The 22,267-nt window shown below is 46.8% G+C and overlaps 1 protein-coding gene across 1 annotated transcript in view; it reads left to right on the plus strand.

Moving 5' to 3' along the window:
• LOC141271460 (uncharacterized) overlaps positions 1 to 22,267 on the plus strand; it is a 549,319-nt gene that overhangs the window by 443,046 nt on the left and 84,006 nt on the right. Inside the window, exons 4-6 of the mRNA XM_073681531.1 lie at positions 4,033 to 4,156; positions 4,239 to 4,336; positions 8,044 to 8,134. Coding sequence (XP_073537632.1) covers positions 4,033 to 4,156; positions 4,239 to 4,336; positions 8,044 to 8,134 — 313 coding nt within the window. The remainder of the gene's footprint in view (positions 1 to 4,032; positions 4,157 to 4,238; positions 4,337 to 8,043; positions 8,135 to 22,267) is intronic.

The raw sequence follows: 22,267 nt of genomic DNA on the forward strand, positions 1-22,267 counted from the left end.
TGTTCATGTCTACAAATTAGAACAGAAGCTGATAGTTATATATTCATTAACTATTAACATAATCCATGTGCATATACACATTTGCATACATACATACACATAGATTATTCCATCATCGCTATATTGATTCACACTGATTAGGTAATCTATTAAAAGACGCTAATTGATTTTCTATAATATATATTTTACCTACCAGGATTGGGTCTGCGGGGGGCCACGCCTACCAGGATTGGGTCTGAGGGAGCCACGTCTACCAGGATTGGGTCTGAGGGGGCCACGCATACCAGGATTGGGTCTGAGGGGGCCACGCATACCAGAATTGGGTCTGAGGGGGCCACGCATACCAGGATTGGGTCTGAGGGGGCCACGCATACCAGGATTGGGGCTGACGGGGCCACGCATATCAGGATTGGGGCTGACGGGGCCACGCATACCAGGATTAGGTCTGAGAGGACCACGCATACCAGGATTGGGGGTGGCGGCGCCACACATTCCAGGATTGGGGATGACGGCGCCACGCATACCAGGATTGGGGATGAGGAGGCCACGCATACCAGGATTGGGATGAGGAGGCCATGCATATGAGGAATTAGGATGAGGGCCGTCTGCTGAATACCCCTCGTTACAAGTGCCCCTCTGACAACTCCTCCTTCTAGAGAAGAAAAATTGTAAATGGGCGTGGATTGGGGTGTGACCAGGGGCGTGGCCAAAATTTGCTGCAGGGCGCTACACACGCCGCATGATCTGTCCCTCTTTCTCTTCTTCAAAAATTGGGAGGTATGCTGGAGGAAGCATCGGGACTTTGCTCTGGTGACCAATAATGAGGGAAGAGGGACTGTGTGATAGAGGGGACAGGACTCAGTCCTGGGGGAAGCACCGGGACTCTGCACTGGTGACCGGTAATGAGGGAGCAGGGACTGTGTGATAGAGGGGACAGGACTCAGTCCTGGGGAAAGCATCGGGACTCTGCACTGGGGACTGGTAATGAGGGAGCAGGGACTGTGTGATAGAGGGGACAGGACTCAGTCCTGGGGGAAGCACCGGAACTCTGCACTGGTGACCGGTAATGAGGGAGCAGGGACTGTGTGATAGAGGGGACAGGACTCAGTCCGGGGGTAAGCACTGGGGACCGGTAATGAGGGAGCAGAGACTGTGTGATAGAGGGGACGCCATGGGCATGGAGAGGAGTGAATAGTCATTCTCTTTAGTAGCGTGCACAGAGGATCGCGGAGCCGCAACAGGAGTGCATGCACTCATACAGCCGCTGCTGTGTGCGCTAGTAAGGAGACTGACAATTCACTCCTCTCCACACCCATAGTCCTGGTGTGGAGAGGAGTGAATATCCCTGCAGCTCACCTCGGCATCTGAGGGCGCATGGCAGTGACATCATGCGCTGCTCAGATACTGACATGAGCTGCTGGCAGACAGGATGCAGTGCTGGAGAAGAGCAGAGGGAAGGAAGGAAAGTGGGCAGAATTCTTTATTTTTTTCTTGTGTGCAGTGATGGGGTGCCATGTATATCAAGATTGGGTCTGATGGGGCCATGCATAGTAGGATTGGGATTGAGGGGGCCATAGGATTGTGTTTGAGGGGGCCATGCCTACCAGGACTGGGTCTGAGAGGGCCATGCCTACCAGGACTGGGTCTGAGGGGACAATGCCTACCAGGATTGGGTCTTAGGGGGCCATGCCTACCAAGATTGGGTCTGCGGGGGCCACGCCTACCAGGATTGGGTCTGCGGGGGCCACGCCTACCAGGATTGGGCCTGCGGGGGCCACGCCTATCAGGATTAGGCCTGCGGGGGCCACATCTACCAGGATTGGCTCTGCGGGGGCCACGCCTACCAGGATTGGGTCTGAGGGAGCCACGCTTACCAGGATTGGGTCTGAGGAGGCCACGCATACCAGGATTGGGATGAGGAGGCCAATCATACCAGGAATTAGGATGAGGGCCGTCTGCTGAATACCCCTCATTACAAGTGTCCCTCTGGCAACTCCTCCTGCCAGAGAAGAAAGAAATTGTAAATGGGCGTAGATTGGGGCGTGGCCAAAATTTGCCGCAGGGCGCTACACACGCCGCATGATCTGTCCCTCTTTCTCTTCTTCAAAAATTGGGAGGTATGCTGGAGGAAGCATCGGGACTTTGCTCTGGTGACCAATAATGAGGGAGCAGGGACTGTGTGATAGAGGGGACAGGACTCAGTCCTGGGGGAAGCACTGGGACTCTGTACTGGGGACCGGTAATGAGGGAGCAGGGACTGTGTGATAGAGGGGACAGGACTCAGTCCTGGGGGAAGCACTGGGACTCTGCACTGGGGACCGGTAATGAGGTAGCAGGGACTGTGTGATAGAGGGGACAGGACTCAGTCCTGGGGGAAGCACCGGGACTCTGCACTGGTGACCGGTAATGAGGGAGCAGGGACTGTGTGATAGAGGGGACAGGACTCAGTCCTGGGGGAAGCACTGGGACTCTGTACTGGGGACCGGTAATGAGGGAGCAGGGACTGTGTGATAGAGGGGACAGGACTCAGTCCTGGGGGAAGCACTGGGACTCTGCACTGGTGACCGGTAATGAGGGAGCAGGGACTGTGTGATAGAGGGGACAGGACTCAGTCCTGGGGGAAGCACTGGGACTCTGCACTGGGGACCGGTAATGAGGTAGCAGGGACTGTGTGATAGAGGGGACAGGACTCAGTCCTGGGGGAAGCACCGGGACTCTGCACTGGTGACCGGTAATGAGGGAGCAGGAACTGTGTGATAGAGGGGACAGGACTCAGTCCTGGGGGAAGCACTGGGACTCTCTGCACATTAGGTTACAGTCGAGAGAAAGCCAAATCCTAGTGGAAAAAGTCAGCAGATTCTATCACCCACTAGGATTTGGTCACAGCCATATATCTATATATCTAGTGTGCGGCTCTGCAGGTGGAGGTATGTGGAGATTCCCCACTACTGGCCGCAAGGGACATTAACCCCCTCAATGCTGCGGTCACATTCCAGTAGACAGAACGTGTTCCTGTCTGTGTCGCTATATCAGGATCTGTCTGTATTGGATTAGATTGGGTCACTTCCCTCCTGACGTCGCTCGCTGCTCTGTTACTGTACAATATCCATTATGGCTGTCGTCCGCTCCATGTTGTCACTATCAGGGGATATTAATTTTCTATCATTATCTGTTACTGACGTCCCCGGTTCTGCCGTCCCGATCTCTGTGGATGTTCCCTGAACTTTATAACTTTGTCTTGTTTTTATAAAATATTTAATAAAGGTTCAGATATTTTAGATTTTTCTCTTTGATTTGTTCTGTATTTTTGGTGCTGGATTGGAGACATTATGTGATAAATCTGTGTATGTGACTATAATGTAATTGTGTGTTATACCGGGGGCAGGACGGGGCCATGACTGCATGTAGTGATCATGTGAAGCCGGTAACAGCTCCGGAGATTTCTTACATGGGATCTTTATGATGTTACATCGTCATCTTCTCCCCATTCAGGTCCCTACAATATCGGATCCTCTCAGTGGAGATCTTCTATATAAGAGAATATTCCTGATTGACCATCAAGGATGGATAGGGACAGGGACAAGATGGCAGAGAGGATATTACACCTCACCCTAGAGATCCTCTTCCGGCTCACTGGAGAGGTGAGAGACTCTGATGACGTCACATTACATCATTCTTATCTATGGGAATAACAGATGGACAGAACTGGAGAGGTGAGGACTCTGGAAATGTCTGTAGTGAGATTTATTAATGTGTCTCTCCATAACCAGGATTACACAGTAGTGAAGAAGACCTCTAGTGAGCGCTGTCAGGACCCTGTGTCTGAGGGATGGGGAAGACCCCTGAGCCCAATCACAGGACCTCCACCTCACCCCCTGATACATGAGGACATCAATGACCAGAAGATCCTAGAACTCACCTACAAGATGATTGAGCTGCTGACTGGAGAGGTGACACTGCTGGGAATGCTGGGACATTATACAGTAACACTATGAAGGGATCGGGGGATGACTGTATCATTGTATGTGTCAGGTTCCTATAAGGTGTCAGGATGTCACCGTCTATTTCTCCATGGAGGAGTGGGAGTATTTAGAAGAACACAAAGATATGTACAAGGACGTCATGATGGAGGTTCCCCAGCCCCTCACATCACCAGGTAATAGACAGGACTAAATACACACGGCCTATAATTATCTGTATGTAAAGAATGAATCAGTCCCTGTATGTGTTTCCTCCAGTTCTATCCAGTAAGAGGACAACACCAGAGAGATGTCCCCGTCCTCTTCTTCTACTGGACTATACACAAGGAGATCCCGATGTTCCTCAGGATCATCAGGTAGATGGAGAGAAGATATCATGAGATCTCCCCTATGATGTGTAGAAGGCTGTGAAGGTCTTGTGTTCAGTCTTGTTTTATCCCCCAGTATTATACACTGAATGGCCAATTTATTAGAGATGCTTTCACACTCCCATCTGAAACATTTATAGACACATGACTGTGGAGTGCAGCATAAATTGGAGCAGATTTAAGAATGGGAAGATTGAGCAATCTGACTTTGAACGTTGAAGAAAGAAGTCGTTCAATCTGCATCTGAACTCTAACAGCATCCAGGGATCTATTTATAGCTTAAACCTCTATATTTCTTACAGACTTTTCTGCACACCTAATATCGTTCCTCAAGTGCTAACAATGAGCAGTAGATGGCGCCAAAACCCCACTACAGAGCCCCACATAGGAAACGGCCACTAGAATTACAGTCTATTATACATACAGTATCATTTACACTAAATATTGAACCACCTACAAAACATCTTCCAAGACTCTGCCAGCTGCAGGACTGACCCTCTGTAACTCTCTCCTGCCCAGCTGTAGGTCTGACCCTCTGTAACTCTCCCCTGCCCAGCTGCAGGGCTGACCCTCTGTAACTCTCCCCTGCCCAGCTGCAGGGCTGACCCTCTGTAACTCTCCCCTGCCCAGCTGCAGGGCTGACCCTCTGTAACTCTCCCCTGCCCAGCTGCAGGGCTGACCCTTTGTAACTCTCCCTTGCCGAGCTGCAGGGCTGACCCTCTGTAACTCTCTCCTGCCCAGCTGCAGGGCTGACCCTCTGTAACTCTCCCCTGCCCGGCTGCAGGGCTGACCCTCTGTAACTCTCCCCTGTCCAGCAGCAGGGCTGACCCTCTGTAACTCTCCCCTGCCCAGCTACAGGGCTGACCCTCTGTAACTCTCCCCTGCCCAGCTGCATGGCTGACCCTCTGTAACTCTCCCCTGCCCAGCTGCAGGGCTGACCCTCTGTAACTCTCCCCTGCCCAGCTGCAGGGCTGACCCTCTGTAACTTTCTCCTGCCCAGCTGCAGGGCTGACCCTCTGTAACTCTCCCCTGCCCAGCTGCAGGGCTGACCCTCTGTAACTCTCTCCTGCCCAGCTGCAGGGCTGACCCCCTGTAACTCTCCCCTGCCCGGCTGCAGGGCTGACCCTCTGTAACTCTCCCCTGTCCAGCAGCAGGGCTGACCCTCTGTAACTCTCCCCTGTCCAGCTGCAGGGCTGACCCTCTGTAACTCTTCCCTGCCCAGCAGCAAGGCTGACCTTCTGTAACTCTCCCCTGCCCAGCTGCAGGGCTGACCCTATGTTACTCTCCCCTGCCCAGCTGCAGGGCTGACCCTATGTTACTCTCCCCTGCCCAGCTGCAGGGCTGACCCTCTGTAACTCTCCCCTGCCCAGCTGCAGGGCTGACCCTCTGTAACTCTCCGCTGCCCAGCTGCAGGGATGACCCTCTGTAACTCTCCCCTGCCCAGCTGCAAGACTGACCCTCTGTAACTCTCCCCTGCCCAGCTGCAGGGCAGTCCCTCTGTAACTCTCCCCTGCCCAGCTGCATAGCTGACCCTCTGTAACTCTCCCCTGCCCAGCTGCAGGACTGACCCTCTGTGACTCTCCCCTGCCCAGCTGCAGGGCTGACCCTCTGTAACTCTCCCCTGCCGAGCTGCAAGGCTGACCCTCTGTAACTCTCCCCTGCCGAGCTGCAGGGCTGACCCTCTGTAACTCTCCACTGCCCAGCTGCAGGGCTGACCTTCTGTAACTCTCCCCTGCCTGTTGCAGGGCTGACCCCCTGTAACTCTCCCCTGCCCAGCTGCAGGGCTGACCCCCTGTAACTCTCCCCTGCCCAGCTGCAGGGCTGACCCTCTGTAACTCTCCCCTGCCCAGCTGCAGGGCTGACCCTCTGTAACTCTCCCCTGCCCAGTTGCAGGGCTGATCCTCTGTAACTGTTCCCTGCCCAGCTGCAGGGCTGACCCTCTGTAACTCTCCCCCTGCCCAGCTGCAGGGCTGACCCTCTGTAACTCTCCCCCTGCCCAGCTGCAGGGCTGACCCTCTGTAACTCTCTCCTGCCCAGCTGCAGGGCTGACCCTCTGTAACGCTCTCCTGCCCAGCTGCAGGGCTGACCCTCTGTAACTCTCCCCTGCCCAGCTGCAGGACTGACCCTCTGTAACTCTCCCCCTGCCCAGCTGCAGGGCTGACCCTCTGAAACTCTCTCCTGCCCAGCTGCAGGGCTGACCCTCTGTAACTCTCCCCTGCCCAGCTGCAGGGCTGACCCTCTGTAACTCTCCCCTGCCCAGCTGCAGAGCTGACCCTCTGTAACTCTCCCCCTGCCCAGCTGCAGGGCTGACCCTCTGTAACTCTCCCCTGCCCAGCTGCATGGCTGACCCTCTGTAACTCTCCCCCTGCCCAGCTGCAGGGCTGACCCTCTGTAATGCTCTCCTGCCCAGCTGCGGGGCTGACCCTCTGTAACTCTCCCCTGCCCAGCTGCGGGGCTGACCCTCTGTAACTCTCTCCTGCCCAGCTGCAGGGCTGACCCTCTGTAACTCTCCCCCTCCCCCAGCTGCAGGGCTGACCCTCTGTAACTCTCGCCTGCCCAGCTGCAGGGCTGACCCTCTGTAACTCTCCCCTGCCCAGCTGCGGGGCTGACCCTCTGTAACTCTCCCCTGCCCAGCTGCGGGGCTGACCCTCTGTAACTCTCTCCTGCCCAGCTGCGGGGCTGTGCCTCTGTAACTCTCTCCTGCCCAGCAAAGGATATACTATAAACCACAGCATTAACCATATAATCTCAGAACTTTGTATCAGGGTCATGTAATTACAGTATATCTTGCAGCACCACATGTAAAGCGTTATGTCACACAGCAATTCACTTTAGAGGGTGCCTTTTTTTACTACTTTATACCAGGAACATGACAGTGAGTTTTCCTTGTTTTCCTGCCTTCACAGTTCTCAGATCTTAACCCTATAAAGCATCTCTGGGAGGAGGTAGAATTAGATGGTCAGAGCATCTCAGCACCTTCATCACCTTCAGTATTATTGGGGAACAATCTCAACACCTTGAAGAATCTGTGATGTGACGAATTTCTACAGTTCTGAAGGCCAATAGAGGCCCAACCTACTACTAGATAGGTGTCTCTAATGTGGCCATTTATTTATATCTGGTGGAGATGACAGGATAAAGCTGACCATAGACATTAGACGTCTGGATCTTCTCACAATTTTCTGGTTATGGAGACTGCTGGTTAGAATTGGGAGGCTAGGTTTGAGGCTACGCTCACACTGGCATTTAACACAGCTGAGTGCTATCCGATGTTTTATCAGATAGAACTCAGCTCAATGTTATACTATGGGGCAGTGCTGATCTGCGATTATTTGGTCATGTCGATTCAGAATGAGAAAACAATCTCAGCATGCTGCAGGTGCATCCGATGATCGGATCGCACTCACCCTTTCAAGTCTTTGGGTGTGTGTGAAACTCCAAAGTATGCTCACAGAGACCATGTTGAAGATGGAGAAATTAAGTATTCGATCATCTCAGCACCTGTGGTTCTATTTTTTCGTGCAAGAGAATCGGATGACACTAAGATGACACTCTAGATTCGGTATGATTATCTCGCATGAGAGAATATACACCAGTGTGAACAGAGCCTTAGATTTTGTTTGACTTTTTTTTTTTTTTAAATCATTTCACCAAATATCTTTATCTGTTGGTGATTTTTACAACATTTATTTCAGGGTAAAGATCTGCCCCATATTAATACTACAGAGACGTATGTGAGGGGTGATGAGCGGTGTAAAGAGGAGATTCCTACAGATAACTGTGCAGGTGAGTAGTGACCACTAAATGCTGAGAAGTGATAGATTTTTATCAGTCAATCACAGGTGCTATATGCATGTCTCTAAATATACTTTTACAGACTTTTCGGTGACCTCTAATATGTAATGCAGAAATATTACCAGTCTGCCGCAGGCTTCATTGTTATGTATTTATAGTTTGCAATTTGAATGTGATAAATCTATCCCACTGAGCCAAAGGATGTCTTTTCCAATAGGAATTTCTCTCAACCAAGATACACCCCCTTTTAGAAGTACTTGTATGTAAAAATACAGTAATTAACCTAAGCCAGCATGGGTTTGTAGCAAACAAGTCATGCCGGACTAATCTAATTTCTTTCTATGATGGAGTCACTGACTGGGTGGATCAAGGAAATGTGGTATAGTATATCTCGAGTTTAGTAAAGCATTTGATGAAGTATCTCATACTATCCTTTTTTTAAATCAGATCAATTTTTATTCATTTAGAGAAAAAATAATGAAATACAACTTCAGAATAACAATTTTCCATTTTCTTATTAGCAAAAAGAACCCCACCCTCAACCCCCCTCCCCTTTAACAGACAGCAATAATCCCTCATCGTTATATAAGATATGATCCAATATCACACAAAACATAACCATTTCAATGCATTTCTTAGTGTATTCACCGGAATCTTCCCTTCAATAGCATTAATCACACCTTCCATAGTGCCCATAGGTTGTCACTGAGTTTGGCATTTTTCCTTTTGAAATAAATTTTCTCCTCCATCCGAACCACATAATCCACCTGCCTTATATACTCTTGTCTAGAGGGAGGTTCCATTCGCACCCAATACCTAGCTATTACCTTTCTAACTGCATATAATAGTCTGGCAATTGCCAATTTTGCGATATCATTCCCCACAAGTTCCTCCACATATCCCAACAGGCAAACTATTGGATTTCTAGGAATTATATAGTGATAACGCCCTTCAAGTAGGGCAGCTACTTCAGACCAATAGCTTGCAAGTTTTGGCAACTCCACATAACATGTAGTATACCGGCAGCATCTGACCTACATCTCGGGCAATCCGAGGTCTCCCGTACTCCTATTCTGAACAAAAAATCAGGCGACCTATATGCTCTATGAATAAGAAGTAGTTGGGACATTCTGGCAGGTTCACTTAGAGACAACTTGGGGATATATTCTAATATGGATTCCCATTTGTCATCTTCAATGGTACCAACATCTGCTCCCACTTTCCCTTAGCCAAAACAGGATAATTCAGTAGAAAGGTGTGAAGCAGATCCGCATACACCGTAGATATAACACTTGTTGTACATCCCCCCATACAAATATAATCAATAACGATATCCCTTTAAACAGATAGGTTCCTAATTTTCCCTTGTTTAATAAACGCATGTTTAACCTGTGTATACTGATAGCTGTGTCCATCCGATAAGTGAAATTCCTCTTTCAGCGTCTCTAGGGTTTTGATGTTTTGATTATCCATCAGTTGGTAGATGTATTGTATACCCTTTGCCACCAAGCCTCTCAGCTCTCTTATTTTGTAAAATTCACATAGGTTTTCATTATCCCAAATAGGAGTATACGTTGTCAGCCCCACTATGCCTCTAATCTTCTTCACCCTTGTCCACAATTTATGGACTAGGTCACAGGTCGGGTATGACTTGCCCATCCTCCCAAAAAGTTCCGTTTCTAGACCCATTACCAATGGACTCTTTTTAAGATGAAGTTCCAGAACAGCCTGAATAGTCCCCTTCACTGCCCTCTGCGCCCACCCTCTAATATGTTGTGACTGTGCTGCCAAAAAATATACCCATGGGTTTGGTAGAGCGAGACCCCCCTCCTCCTTCGGCCTCTGGAGAGTATCCAGCTTAATCCTAGGCTGCCCTCCACCCCAGACCAGATCTCTAAATATTGCATTAATGCGCTGGAACACTGGCTGAGGAATCCACACAGGGGAGTTATGTAAAACGTACAACAATTTGGGCATCAGCACCATTTTAAGAAGATTGGTGCGTCCCACCACCGAGCGGCGCATTTTGCTCCACGTAGATGCTTTATCTTTTAATTTCCCCAGTATCGGGTATACATTCAACTGGAAGGTACTCCTTTACTGGTAATGTTATTGTAATTCCAAGATACTTAAATTCTCATACCAACTTGAGTTGTGTACGCTCCACCTGTTCAACATCTAAACTATTCAGGGAGTCTATTTCCATAATATGAGATTTATCCCAGTTAATTTGTAACCCAGATAATTAATTAATAATAGCTATTGCTCCATGTAATGATATCTGAGGGTCTTGTAAGAATAATAAAATATCATCTGCGTACAACGCTATCTTCTCCTCCGCCACACCATACCGGAATCCCCTTACCACGTCTGACTGTCTCAGTACAGCAAACAACGGCTCTATGGCCAGGGCAAATAACAATGGGGAGAGGGGACAGCCTTGTCTAGTTCCTCTAGTCAAACCAAATTTATCTGACCGCTCCCCATTTACTCTCAATCTGGCCACCGGGCGTGTATATAATAATTTTATCCATGCCAAAAAAAACGGACCAATTCCCATCAACTGGAGAACACGCCAGAGATAACTCCACTCCACACTATCAAAGGCTTTCCGTGTGTCTAATGAGACCACCACTCTATGCCCAGCATTATCAGTGGCCAATTGCATATTAAAGAATAGCCGCCTCAAGTTAATGGCCGTCGATCTATCCGGCATAAATCCTGACTGATCTGGGTGTACAACACCAGAAACCACCTGGCTCAATCGGTTAGACATTACTTTAGCTAAAATTTTAATATCAGCCGGTAGTAGGGATATGGGTCTATTCGAATCTGTCTGTGTCCGGTCCTTATCTGCCTTGGGCAGAACCACCACCGTAGCCTCCCACATTGACTCCGGTAATTCTCCCACCTCCAGAGCCGCCAAAAACACATCTTTTAATTTTGCCAATAGTACATCTCTAAGATGTTTATGGAATTCTGTTGGTAAACCATCTGCACCTGGGGCTTTCTTATTTGCCATTGAAGCCAAAGCTTCCTCCATTTCCTCTACCGTCAGGGGGCTCTCCAAGCTATCCCTAGCCTCCTCACTAAGCCTAGATATCCGAGTACCCCTCAAAAATTGGTCTATATCATCTCCCGTGTTCCTTAATTTAGAGTTATATAGATCACTATAGAAGTCTCTAAACACCCTCAAGATATCTCGCGTTTCAGTGACTAGGGTGCCAGTTGGATCCAAGAGACCATACACAAATCCCTGTTCCCTCTGCGCTGCCGCTATAGCAGACAACAGGTGACCAACTTTTTCACCCTCTTCATAAAAGGCAATTTTTTGGAATTCCCTTTTCTTTTCCCCATTGGCCAGAAATATTTTATCCACCTTTTTTTGAACTTCCTTCATGTTCTGTTGCTCCTCTAAAGTGGGATTAAACACCAACTCCTCCTCTGCCCCCCTCAGCGCAGCCAATGCCTCTCTTTCCTCCAATCTGTTCTGACTTTTACATCTGGATATATCTCAAATCAATAAACCCCTAGCATAGGTCTTCATTGTGTGCCACACATTTCCTATGGCTGTACTTCCCACATTGTTCTGGAAGAATTCCTCCACCTCTCCTGCTATTTTCTGAATATCTACCGTTTCCAGCCATACCGGGTGAACCTTCCACTCTTTACGTCCACCATTCCCACATATACCGAACCTCAGTTCCACCAGCAAGGGACTATGATCAGAGAGTATCTTAGGCAAATAATCAATATGAGCGAAGTTTTGGTTAACCAACCCATTTCCCAAGGCTAAGTCTATTCTAGACATAGAACCGTGCGTCGAGGAGTAACATGAATATGTCTTCACTCCCATATGTCTCACTCTCCACAAATCTATCAGGCCCACCTCTGACACATATTTAGCAAAGGGTGTCTCCCCCTCTCCGTCAGTTCTTCCCGGTTGCCTACCAGTTTTGTCCCAAATTTTATTCATTATATTGTTAACATCTCCAATCAGCAACACAGGGGTCCCTGTCCAATGCCTCGTAAGTTCTATAATCTCTTGCAGTTTTGTCCCAGTAAATGGCGGTGGGAAATACACTGCCACCACACAATATAATTTGCCATAAAGTCTGCAGACTAGAAAAACGAACTGTCCATCTTTATCTATTTTAACCTCAACCTCCTCAAATGGAGTCCTCACATGCACCTAGATGGAAACCCCTCTCGGATATGCAGAGTAAGTAGAGTGGTTTTTGAACCCATTTCCTCGCCAGGAGCCCAATTTTGTCCCTCTTCAGGTGTGTTTCCATGAGGCAGATAATGGAAGGCCCGTGGGAAATAATATTTTGGAGAACAATGGCCCGTCTCTTACGGTCTGCCAAACCACGTATGTTCCAGCTTAACACCTTAACCATACCCGTCTGTGTATATGACCATATCATAAGATGTCCCCCATGCCGTCCGTTCCCGCCCCCCCCTCATCCAACCCCCCCTCCCATACCCCAAACCAAAACTCCTCTGACCGCCCCTATCTCCCCCAATCCACCTCCAAATTTGTCGTTCCGTTCTCTCTATCCGAGAGTGGGTGAATGAAATCGGCCTATTCCACCAACTATCTTCCCAAAGGTCTCTCCCGCCTTATGAAAAACATATTATATAAAACTTATATAAACTGTATGCACCACCAGTACGCCGCTCCAGTCCATGAGCAGACTTGTATCCTGTAACAAATAGTTAAATGCAACCGAAAAAGGATAGCAAAGGATAATTATAAATCGCATTCACAAAAACACAATCTGCCTCTCTTCAACTGTCCTTGTGCTCTCGCACTCGTCTAGAATTCTTTTCAATCCAGTCCAATGCTTCTTCTGGAGATTGCAGAAAGTGTACTCTACCCAGTGCAACCAGTCTCAGCTTAGCCGGATACATCACAGAATACGCAAGTCCCATGTCTCTCAATTTTTTCTTTACATCTCTATAATTCATGTGCATTCTTTGCACCGTGGGTGAATAGTCTGAGTAGAGTGAGATGTCTTGTCCATCAATTGTAAAATCCTTGATCTTCCTTGCCGTACGTAAGATAGTGTCTCTGTCCCTGTAATTTAAGAGCCTAGCCAGCATGGCCCGGGGAGCTGCTCCTGGAGGCTGGGGTCTCAGTGGGACTCTGTGAGCTCGTTCTACAACAAAGACCTTTGACAGTTTATCAACTCCAGATTTTTCCAGCAGCCAGTTCTCAATAAACTCTGTAGGGTTTGAACCCTCTGCTTTTTCCGGTACCCCCACTATCCTGACATTGTTACGTTGCGACTTGTTTTCCAAGTCATCATTTTTAGCAATGACATCTGTTAATTGCTTGTCCAGCTTTTTCTGAGCAGTTTGTAAAGATATTATAGTGTCCTCAGCCGTGCTCACTCTTTCCTCTACCTCTCCTATGCGGATGTCGGCTTTCTGCATGGCAGCTTTAATGTTAGTAATTTCTTCTTGAACACCCGTAACCTGCTTTGACAACTTTGTAAGCGCCTGTTTGCAATATGACACCACAGTGAACACATCTTTCAGAGTGGGTTCCTCCACAGCAGGATCAGCAGCAGACTCCATATTTTTCTCCTGCACCACATCTCCAGAGCCATCAGCCTCACAGTCTCCTTCACCCACAGTATTCTCCTGATCTTCCATACCATCTTCTGCCCCAGCCTCTCTTTCTGAAAGTCCAGCACTGTGTTCACCCACTTCCACCCTTGCAAACCTCTCAAGGCGTGCAGCAGCCGACATCCTCCTGGAGCACGACGCATTTTCTCTGGCTGCCTCCTCCTAAGTCTCAGCGCCATCTTGGCCCCTGCTCCCTCTACCAGGGCCGGGATCTCGCTGCCTGGTGCGGGTCATTACTTCTTTCCTGCTCGCCAGAAACGCTCCCCAGGGCGGCAGGAGAGCTTCCCAAAGGATCCGGCGGTGTCTGAAGGGCTCAGCGGTACACCGGGTCGGCGCACACAGCGACGGTCGGCGGGAGAGCACCGGAACACGTCTGCCTACATCCCTGGCTAGGCCACTCCCCCTCTCATACTATCCTTAGTGAAAAAATGACCAAATATGGGATTGACAAGGCTACGGTTAGGTGAATTCATAACTGGCTCAGCAGAGGCATAGCTAGGGGTTCAGTGTCACTGTGTCTACAACAACGGTGGTAAACCATGATTGTGGGTATAGAGGAACCTCAGCAGATGTCCGTGCTGTTACTGAAAATAACATATAGTGGTAGATAACAGACCTGACCATATAGGGGTAGATACCAGACCTGACCATATAATGGTAGTTACCAGTCCTGCAGACTATACAAGTAATTACTGTACAGGTGTATATATAGTGACTTACAGACGACATTCTTTCTTGTGGAGTAGTTGATTTTCTTTTCTTTTCCATCTTGCTCAGACCAACATGACGACTTTTCCAGCCTGGACTCCTCTGCAGAGATTACAACGAAAACACATTTGACTTCTCACATTTCCAGCCCTTTCCCCCATATATTCCCAACCTGCACAAACTCCTCATCCTGCTGGTTCCCCAATGCTGAGCCTCTGCTGCCATATGTGTCCCTATTACTGCAACTGCTGTGTGGTACAGAAACAGAGTTCATCTTAGTTCCCCACATAGTAATACTCACCACTGTACCCCTTACAAAGTAATAATGCCTCATTTGTGCCCTCTAAATGGTAAAATTGCTCCCTCGAAAAGATTAATGTGTGCAAATGCCCTAGAAAAGTGTCCACGTTTTGCCCCTTTGATGGCTAAAATACTCTGAATGTCCCTATAACAATAATGCTTCTTAAGTGCCCACTTGACATTTAATAATGTCCACTGGGTCCCCCAATATACAGCTCCTCTATATACAGTATAGGTGAACCATAGCTCCCTTATACAGAGTATGATGTCTGCACAGCTCCCCTATATACAGTATGATGGGCCCATAGCTTCCCTATACACAATATAATGCCCACAGCTTCCCTATACACAGTATGGTGGGTCCACAGCTCCCATATACTCAGAACCACCGTCAGTATATGAACGCAGCACCAGAACCACTATTGGTAAATGAATGCTGTGCCAGAACCACTGTCAGATTAATACAGCACTAGAACCACACTTTTCCTCCTCTGCATACTGCCCTCAAGATACTGTACCTTCATATTAGCATCCCTCATATACTATAAATGTCCCTATGTCCTTCGGCTCTATAAGGCGCTTACCTTTACCACTTCGGCAGCAGTTTGACGGCTGCAGGAGTGTGACAGCCACAGTAGGGAACCAGTGGCCGAAAGGTGACCGCCTCAGCTGGGTAATGACCTCTGATCAGTTATCGATTGGTACATTTGTACACGATCAGGACCACGGTCAGTACATAAATACAACTTCTCCATATTTTCCCCAAAGCCTCACCTCTCCATACTGTCCCCCCACGCTCCCATCTCTACATACTTTGTCCCCACTTCTCCATATTGTCCCCAAAGCTCTCACCTCTCCATACTGTCCCCTCATGCTCCCATCTCTACATACTGTGCCCCCACTTCTCCATATTGTCCCCAAAGCTCTCACCTCTCCATACTGTCCCCCCACGCTACCATCTCTACATACTGTTCTCCTACTTCTCCATACATGCACACTCCCACTTCTCCATATTGTCCCTACATGCTCCCAATTCTCCATTCTGTACCCCCATTTCTCCATATTGTCCCCTATGCTCCCACCTTTCAATACTGTCCCCCACTTCTTCATATTGTACACCCACTTCTCCACACGGTCCACCCAGGCTCCCATTTCTCCATACGGCCCCCCCACACTATCACCTCTCCATAATGTCCCCCACTTCTCCATATGGTCCTCCATGCTCCCACTTCTCCATACAATACCTCCACACACCAACTTCTCCATATGGTCCTCAGACGCTCCAAATTCTCCATCCTGTTCCCCCTATGTGTCCCCTACGCTCCCACCTCTCCATACTGTCCCCCCACTTCTTCATATTGAACACTCATTTCTCCATATGGTTCCTCCTCTCCATAATGTCCCTCACTTCTCCAAATGGTCCCCCTACTCCTTCATATTGTTCCCCCATGCTCCCTCCTCTACATACTGTCCCAACACTACTCCATATGGTCCATCCACGCTGCTCCCTCTCACAATTTTTCACACTGCCCCATAATATGAAAACAGGACGCATCCTTTGCCGCTCTGCGGCTCAGTGATCACAGCAGCAGAGTGATGAGGTCAGCAGTGTGCAACCTTATCACTCCACTGCACTTCGGAGCAGGGAGACTATGAGCGCTCCCCTCCTCCCAGCGCTGCTGTGTTGCTCAGAGGTATTCCCATCTAAAAGATGTGAATACATCTGAGCACGGGGAGTAGGGAGTCGGCGGTGAGTTGCACGCTGTGCAGCCCTGGCTTAAGTATATTGGAGCGCTGTGCACTCTGATGTAGTTAAGGGTAGCATAGTTCCAGGTGGGCAACCCGTAGCGGGCCCCCCCTGGCGACCGTAAAAAACCCACCCACCCTGGTAGCTACGCTACTGTGGCTCAGTGAGCGTACTCAAAGAGTGGTAATAAATGGTTTTGCATCCAATTGGAAAAGTGTTTCAAGCGGGGTACCACAAGGTTCTATCTTGGCCCCAGTGTTGTTCAGCATTTTTATAAATGATCTAGATAAGAGAATTGAAGGTAAACTAATCAAATTTGCAGACGATGCAAAACTAGGAGGGATAGCTAATACTAGAGAAGATTGAAAGGATTCAGAAGGCTCTAGATACGTTTGACAATGGAAAGCCCCTCTGCTCCTCCTTGGTCAGGCCCCATCTGTAATACTCTGTCCAGTTGTGGGCACCACATTTTAAAAAAGACATTGAAAAACTGGAGCAAGTTCAGAGAAGAGCTACCATGATGGTGAGTGGACCGCAAAGTATGTCCTACGAGGAACGGTTAAAAGATCTGGGAATGTTTAGCTTGCAAAAAAGAAGGCTAAGAGGAGACTTAATAGCTGTCTAAAAATATCTGAATGGATGTCACAGTGTAGAGGGATCATCCCTATTCTCATATGCACATGGAAATATGAGAAGCAATAGAATTAAACTGAAATGGAGAAGATACAGATATGATATTAGAAAAAACTATTTGACAGAGTGATCAATGAGTGGAACAGGCGGCCACGAGAGGTGGTGAGTTCTCCTTCAATTGAAGTCTTCAAACAGAGGCTGGACAGACATCTGTCTGAGATGGTTTAGTGAATCCTGTATTGAGCAGGTGGTTGGACACGAGGACCATGGAGGTCTTTTTCAACTCTAACATTCTATGATTCTATGATAATTCAGCATTTAACAAACTTAATAGAATATACAAATACCTGATTATTTCCTGGTGGGAGGCACAGAGTCTGGAAAATTATGTAAAGGCAGGCATTGTCCCATGAGGTCTGAGAATCACACTTATACCAGGAGCACTTGTTGGAATAATGCTTATTATTGTACATATTGCAACAACTACTGTTTACTACTGTTTAATAGTGCATGAGTGTCTGTTTCAAGCAATAGTGGTATATTGCCAGTAAAGCACTGTTAAAAAATAAACAAAAAAAACACAGGAAGTTCCCGCTGACTCACTGTGTGTGTAACTGGAGCACATTATTCTTTCACTTTGCAAGTTGACAGACAAGATGCTGAGATCCTAAGCTATAAGAAATACTAGTTGTTAGCTGTGTTATGTTTGTTCCTGAATAAACATATGTTCACTGTTGAACGGCTGGACAGTACAGAGATTAATCCGCTGCCAACATGTCATGGGCCCAGAACACCAGAAACCTAAAGACACAGAGAGAACAACAGTGTACTAAGAAGAAGAAGCAAAGATGGCCACCAGTTGCAACTTTGTGAAGTTCACAGTGCCAAATCTGACTAACCAGAACTACCAATCCTGGAAATTTAAGGTAAAGATGCTGCTGATAAGAGAAGGGATGTGGAAATACACACAGGAGTCTATACCTGACCCTCTACCAGAAGACTGGGTAGAGAAGGATCAAAAAGCTCAAAGCACTATCTCCATCAGTATACAGTGGGTATGGAAAGTATTCAGACCCCTTTAAATTTTTCACTCTTTGTTTCATTGCAGCCACTTGGTAAATTCTAAAAAGTTCATTTTTTTTCTCATTAAAGTACACTCTTCACCCCATCTTGACTGAAAAAAAACAGAAATGTAGAAATTTTTGCAAATTTATTAAAAAAGAAAAACTGAAATATCACATGGTCATAAGTATTCAGACCCTTTGCTCAAACACTCATATTTAAATCACATGCTGTCCATTTCCTTGTGATCCTCCTTGAGATGGTTCTACTCCTTCATTGGAGTACAGCTGTTTTTAATTAAACTAGTAGGACTTGATTTGGAAAGGCACACACCTGTCTATACAAGTAGATGATGATCAGATTGTGCATGTATGTAAATGTGAAACTGCAGAAGAAATGTGGGAACAGCTGCAGAAAGTGCATGAAAGGATAAATCTCAGCAATATCCTTAATTTAATGAGAAAACTATAGCAGTCTAAGCTAAATAAGGGCTAAAATATGCAGGATTACATGAATGCTCTAAAAATTGTGCAGTGCCTGCGGGGCATTGGGGGAGATCTAAAGGATTTCCATGTTGCTGCACTACTTCTGAGTGATCTACCAGAAAACTATGACACACTTGTAACTCCACTAAATGCACACCCAGATTATGAGCTTGCATTGGAGTATGTCAGAAGAAAGCTTGTAGATGAGGATAAGCGAAAGACAGGAAGTCTAAGCAGCTGTGCTTTAAAAACCCAAGATCTACTCAAAAATAAAAATCATTTGAAGGAAATACGTGAGCGTTTTGTCTGCAAGAAATCAAGGCACCTAAAGGCTCACTGAAAAATCTCAAAAGTTAGAATGAATCAGCTGAAAAAGCAAAATAATCATCAAAGGGTTACAAGTGCCATTACTAAAGAATATGACACTTCAGGTAGTGAAGCTGTATTTACTGTTATTGCAAGTACATCAAACTATGCATGCTGTATAGACTCTGGGGAAGCTATTCATATGACTAATGACAGAAGCTTCTCTAACCTAGACCAAAGTAAATCAGAGAAAGTGATCTTGGCTAATGGTCGGTATATGAATTCAGAGGGAATAGGAGATGGTTACATTAATTGTCCAGTCTCCCCAACACAAAGCAGAAAGATCCCAGTAAAGCATGTGCTCTATATCCCTAGTCTTGAAAGCAATTTGTTATCTGTGAAGCAACTCACAAGACAAGGAAATGAAGTTACATTTAAAGATGACAGTTGTTTTCATCTCAAAAGAAGGTCACACACTAGCAGAAGGAAAACTCAAAGATGAGTTGTACCAGCTAAAATGCAAGGAAAGTAACATACACTGCTTAACATGAACAGCACAAGTATTGTATCCATGTATGGCACAGGCGTCTTGCACATAGAGGCCCAGAAGCAATAAGAAAGTTAGTTCAAAAACAACTTTTAAAGGGAAAATGTCAAGAAAAACCTTTGTTAAGAATAATACTACAAAATCAAAACAGCCTCTGGACTTAATACACCAGATGTTTGTGCTCCAATGAGTACTCAAACTGCTGGAAATAAGAGATTTTCTCCCATTTATCGATGATTATTCAAGATATACAGTTATCTATCTGCTTCACAGTAAAGATGACGTTCTAGAGAAACTTGAAATATATCTCGCTAAAGTATATAACAAATTTGGAAGAATTTCGTGGAGATAATGGAATTGAATATACAAGTAATGAGAACGTGTTTTAAGGAAAAATGGTAATACAACGCTAAACAAAATTGTGTAGTGGAAAGAAGGAACCAAACACTTTGTGAAAGTGGAAGTAGTATGCTATTTGATACAGATTTGCCAACCACATATTGGGGAGAAGAAATCAGGACAGCTTGCTATCTTCAAAACAGACCACTTGATAAAGCTAATGAGAAAACTACATTTGAGCAATGGAATGGCAAGAAGCCTCAACTACAACACACAAGAATATTCGGTAGTAAAGTATTTGTACATATTCCCAAAGAAAAACATACCAAGTGGGAATCTCATGCTGAAGAGGTTATCCTAGTGGGCTAAAGTGAAACCCAGAAAGGGCATAGAATCCTGCAGTCAGAAACGAACAAGGTCACAATAAGCAGAGGTGTAATAACTGATGAGACCGTCATGTCGCTCAAGTTTCATGATATCATACCAGTAGTCCAGCTAAAGCAACAGCAATCTCAGTCACAATTTCAAAATAACAAGGAAAAGGATGTAGAAGTTTGGTTAAGTTCTTCAACCACTGAAGAAGCAACAGAAGAATCAAGTGAACGTGAAGTCAGGAGATGGTCGAGATCAAACAAGGGTATGCCAGCTAAGAGCCTATCCTACTTTGTCAAAACACTACCTGAGTCAGAGCCGCAATCATGGGATGAGATGAAACAACTACCTGTCCAATGGCTTCCAGCAGTACTACGCCAGTACCGTAGCAGGCCTGTTACGATACTGGTATAGTACTGCAGTGGCCGAAGGAGCACAAGTAGAAACATCAAGCAGTAGTAGAAGTTCTTAGAGATGGCAAGGAGTTGTAGGAAACAATCCATAGATGAATAGAACAGTCTGGGTAAGAATGTTCAGGGGCTGGAGACGGAAACTAGGCTAACCGCTAGACACAATACTCAAGCAATGAGTGAGACATCCATGCGGAAGAAGGCCCAAACAAGAAACAAGATGGATTCCATAGATTCAGAATCCACCATCTTGGTAAAGGGCAATTGCAGAACACAAAAACAGCCTCCAATGGTAAGAAGTGAAACTGCAGCACAATATTAAAGTGAACAATAGTGGCCAGTAGTAGTCAAACTGTAGAAGGGCAACAGAAATCCTAACATCCATAGAAGCAGGAATCTACTATACAAGAAAAGATTCAAGGTGCAGACTATGCAATGAGGCCTCAGAAAAAGTCCAAAACATAGTGGCAGGATGCAAGCAGTAACAGCGTATACCGAATGTCACAACCAAGTAGCGTAAATTGTATACACAAACATCTGCACTGCGTATGGGATAAGACCCCCTAAATCCAGATGGGAGACCCCAGAAAAAGTTGTGGAGAATGAAAGGGCTAAAATTCTGTGGGACTTCAGATAAGAATCAGAAGACAGCAATGGTAATAGCTGTGGCAGTACCGAGTGATAGTAACATCAGAAAGAAGGAATATGAGAAGTTGGAGAAATGTCAGAGCCTCAAAGAAGAACTGGAGAAGATGTGGAAGTTGAAGGCAACAGTGATTCCAGTGGTGTTAGGAGCTCTTGAAGCAGTGACCCCTAAGTTGGAAGAATGGCTACAACAGATCCCAGGAGCAACATCTGAACTCTCTGTCCTGAAAAGTGGAGTGTTGAGGATAAGTAAGATCCTGTGCAGAACCCTCAAACTCCCAGGCCTCCGGTAGAGGACCCGAGAATGAGGAAGAACATAAAAAACAACCACCCCACAGAGGGGTCAGAAAGTAAATTATTGTAACAATGCTACTCGGTAGTGAGATGAGGTATCACCGGGACCATTTCTATTTAAAAGTCCGGCTGGTTTATTTCAGTCCTCATGCATCAAAGGAAAACTCAAATACTGCCCTTGTCTGGCGCAAAGTGAAACCTAAAGTAAAAAGTACATACAATAGTACAGGTTAGCCCGCTTGAGTTAGAGTCAAGCTTCTGTGGACTCTGTGCACACCTCGACACGCAGACTGTGTGTGAGACAGATAGGCCCCATTTTACAATGTGAACAACACCCAGGGGTGCAGATATGGTGAGCAGCTGTCCCGCCCTACTCTTCAGCTGCTCACATTAAACCCGGCCCTGTCATGGCCGATTAACCTCTCTTAGTACTATGTGTAGTAGAGCATTACTCCAGGTTTACATTACAGAGGACATCCACATCTGTGGTACGTATCTCCCATCCACTATGTATCCCGCAGTCACCTTGCATACCTTCCCCCTCTGCCTAAAGCCGTGGGGCTTGGCACCTTCTACCAATAGAAACGGGATTTCGAGAGAGCATCGGCACTACCATGTAACTTCCAGGCTCTATGTTCCACG

The sequence above is a fragment of the Phyllobates terribilis genome, unplaced genomic scaffold, assembly GCF_046119375.1.
Source record: "Phyllobates terribilis strain yellow unplaced genomic scaffold, ASM4611937v1 Scaffold_5__5_contigs__length_657084704, whole genome shotgun sequence".
NCBI lineage: Eukaryota > Metazoa > Chordata > Amphibia > Anura > Dendrobatidae > Phyllobates > Phyllobates terribilis.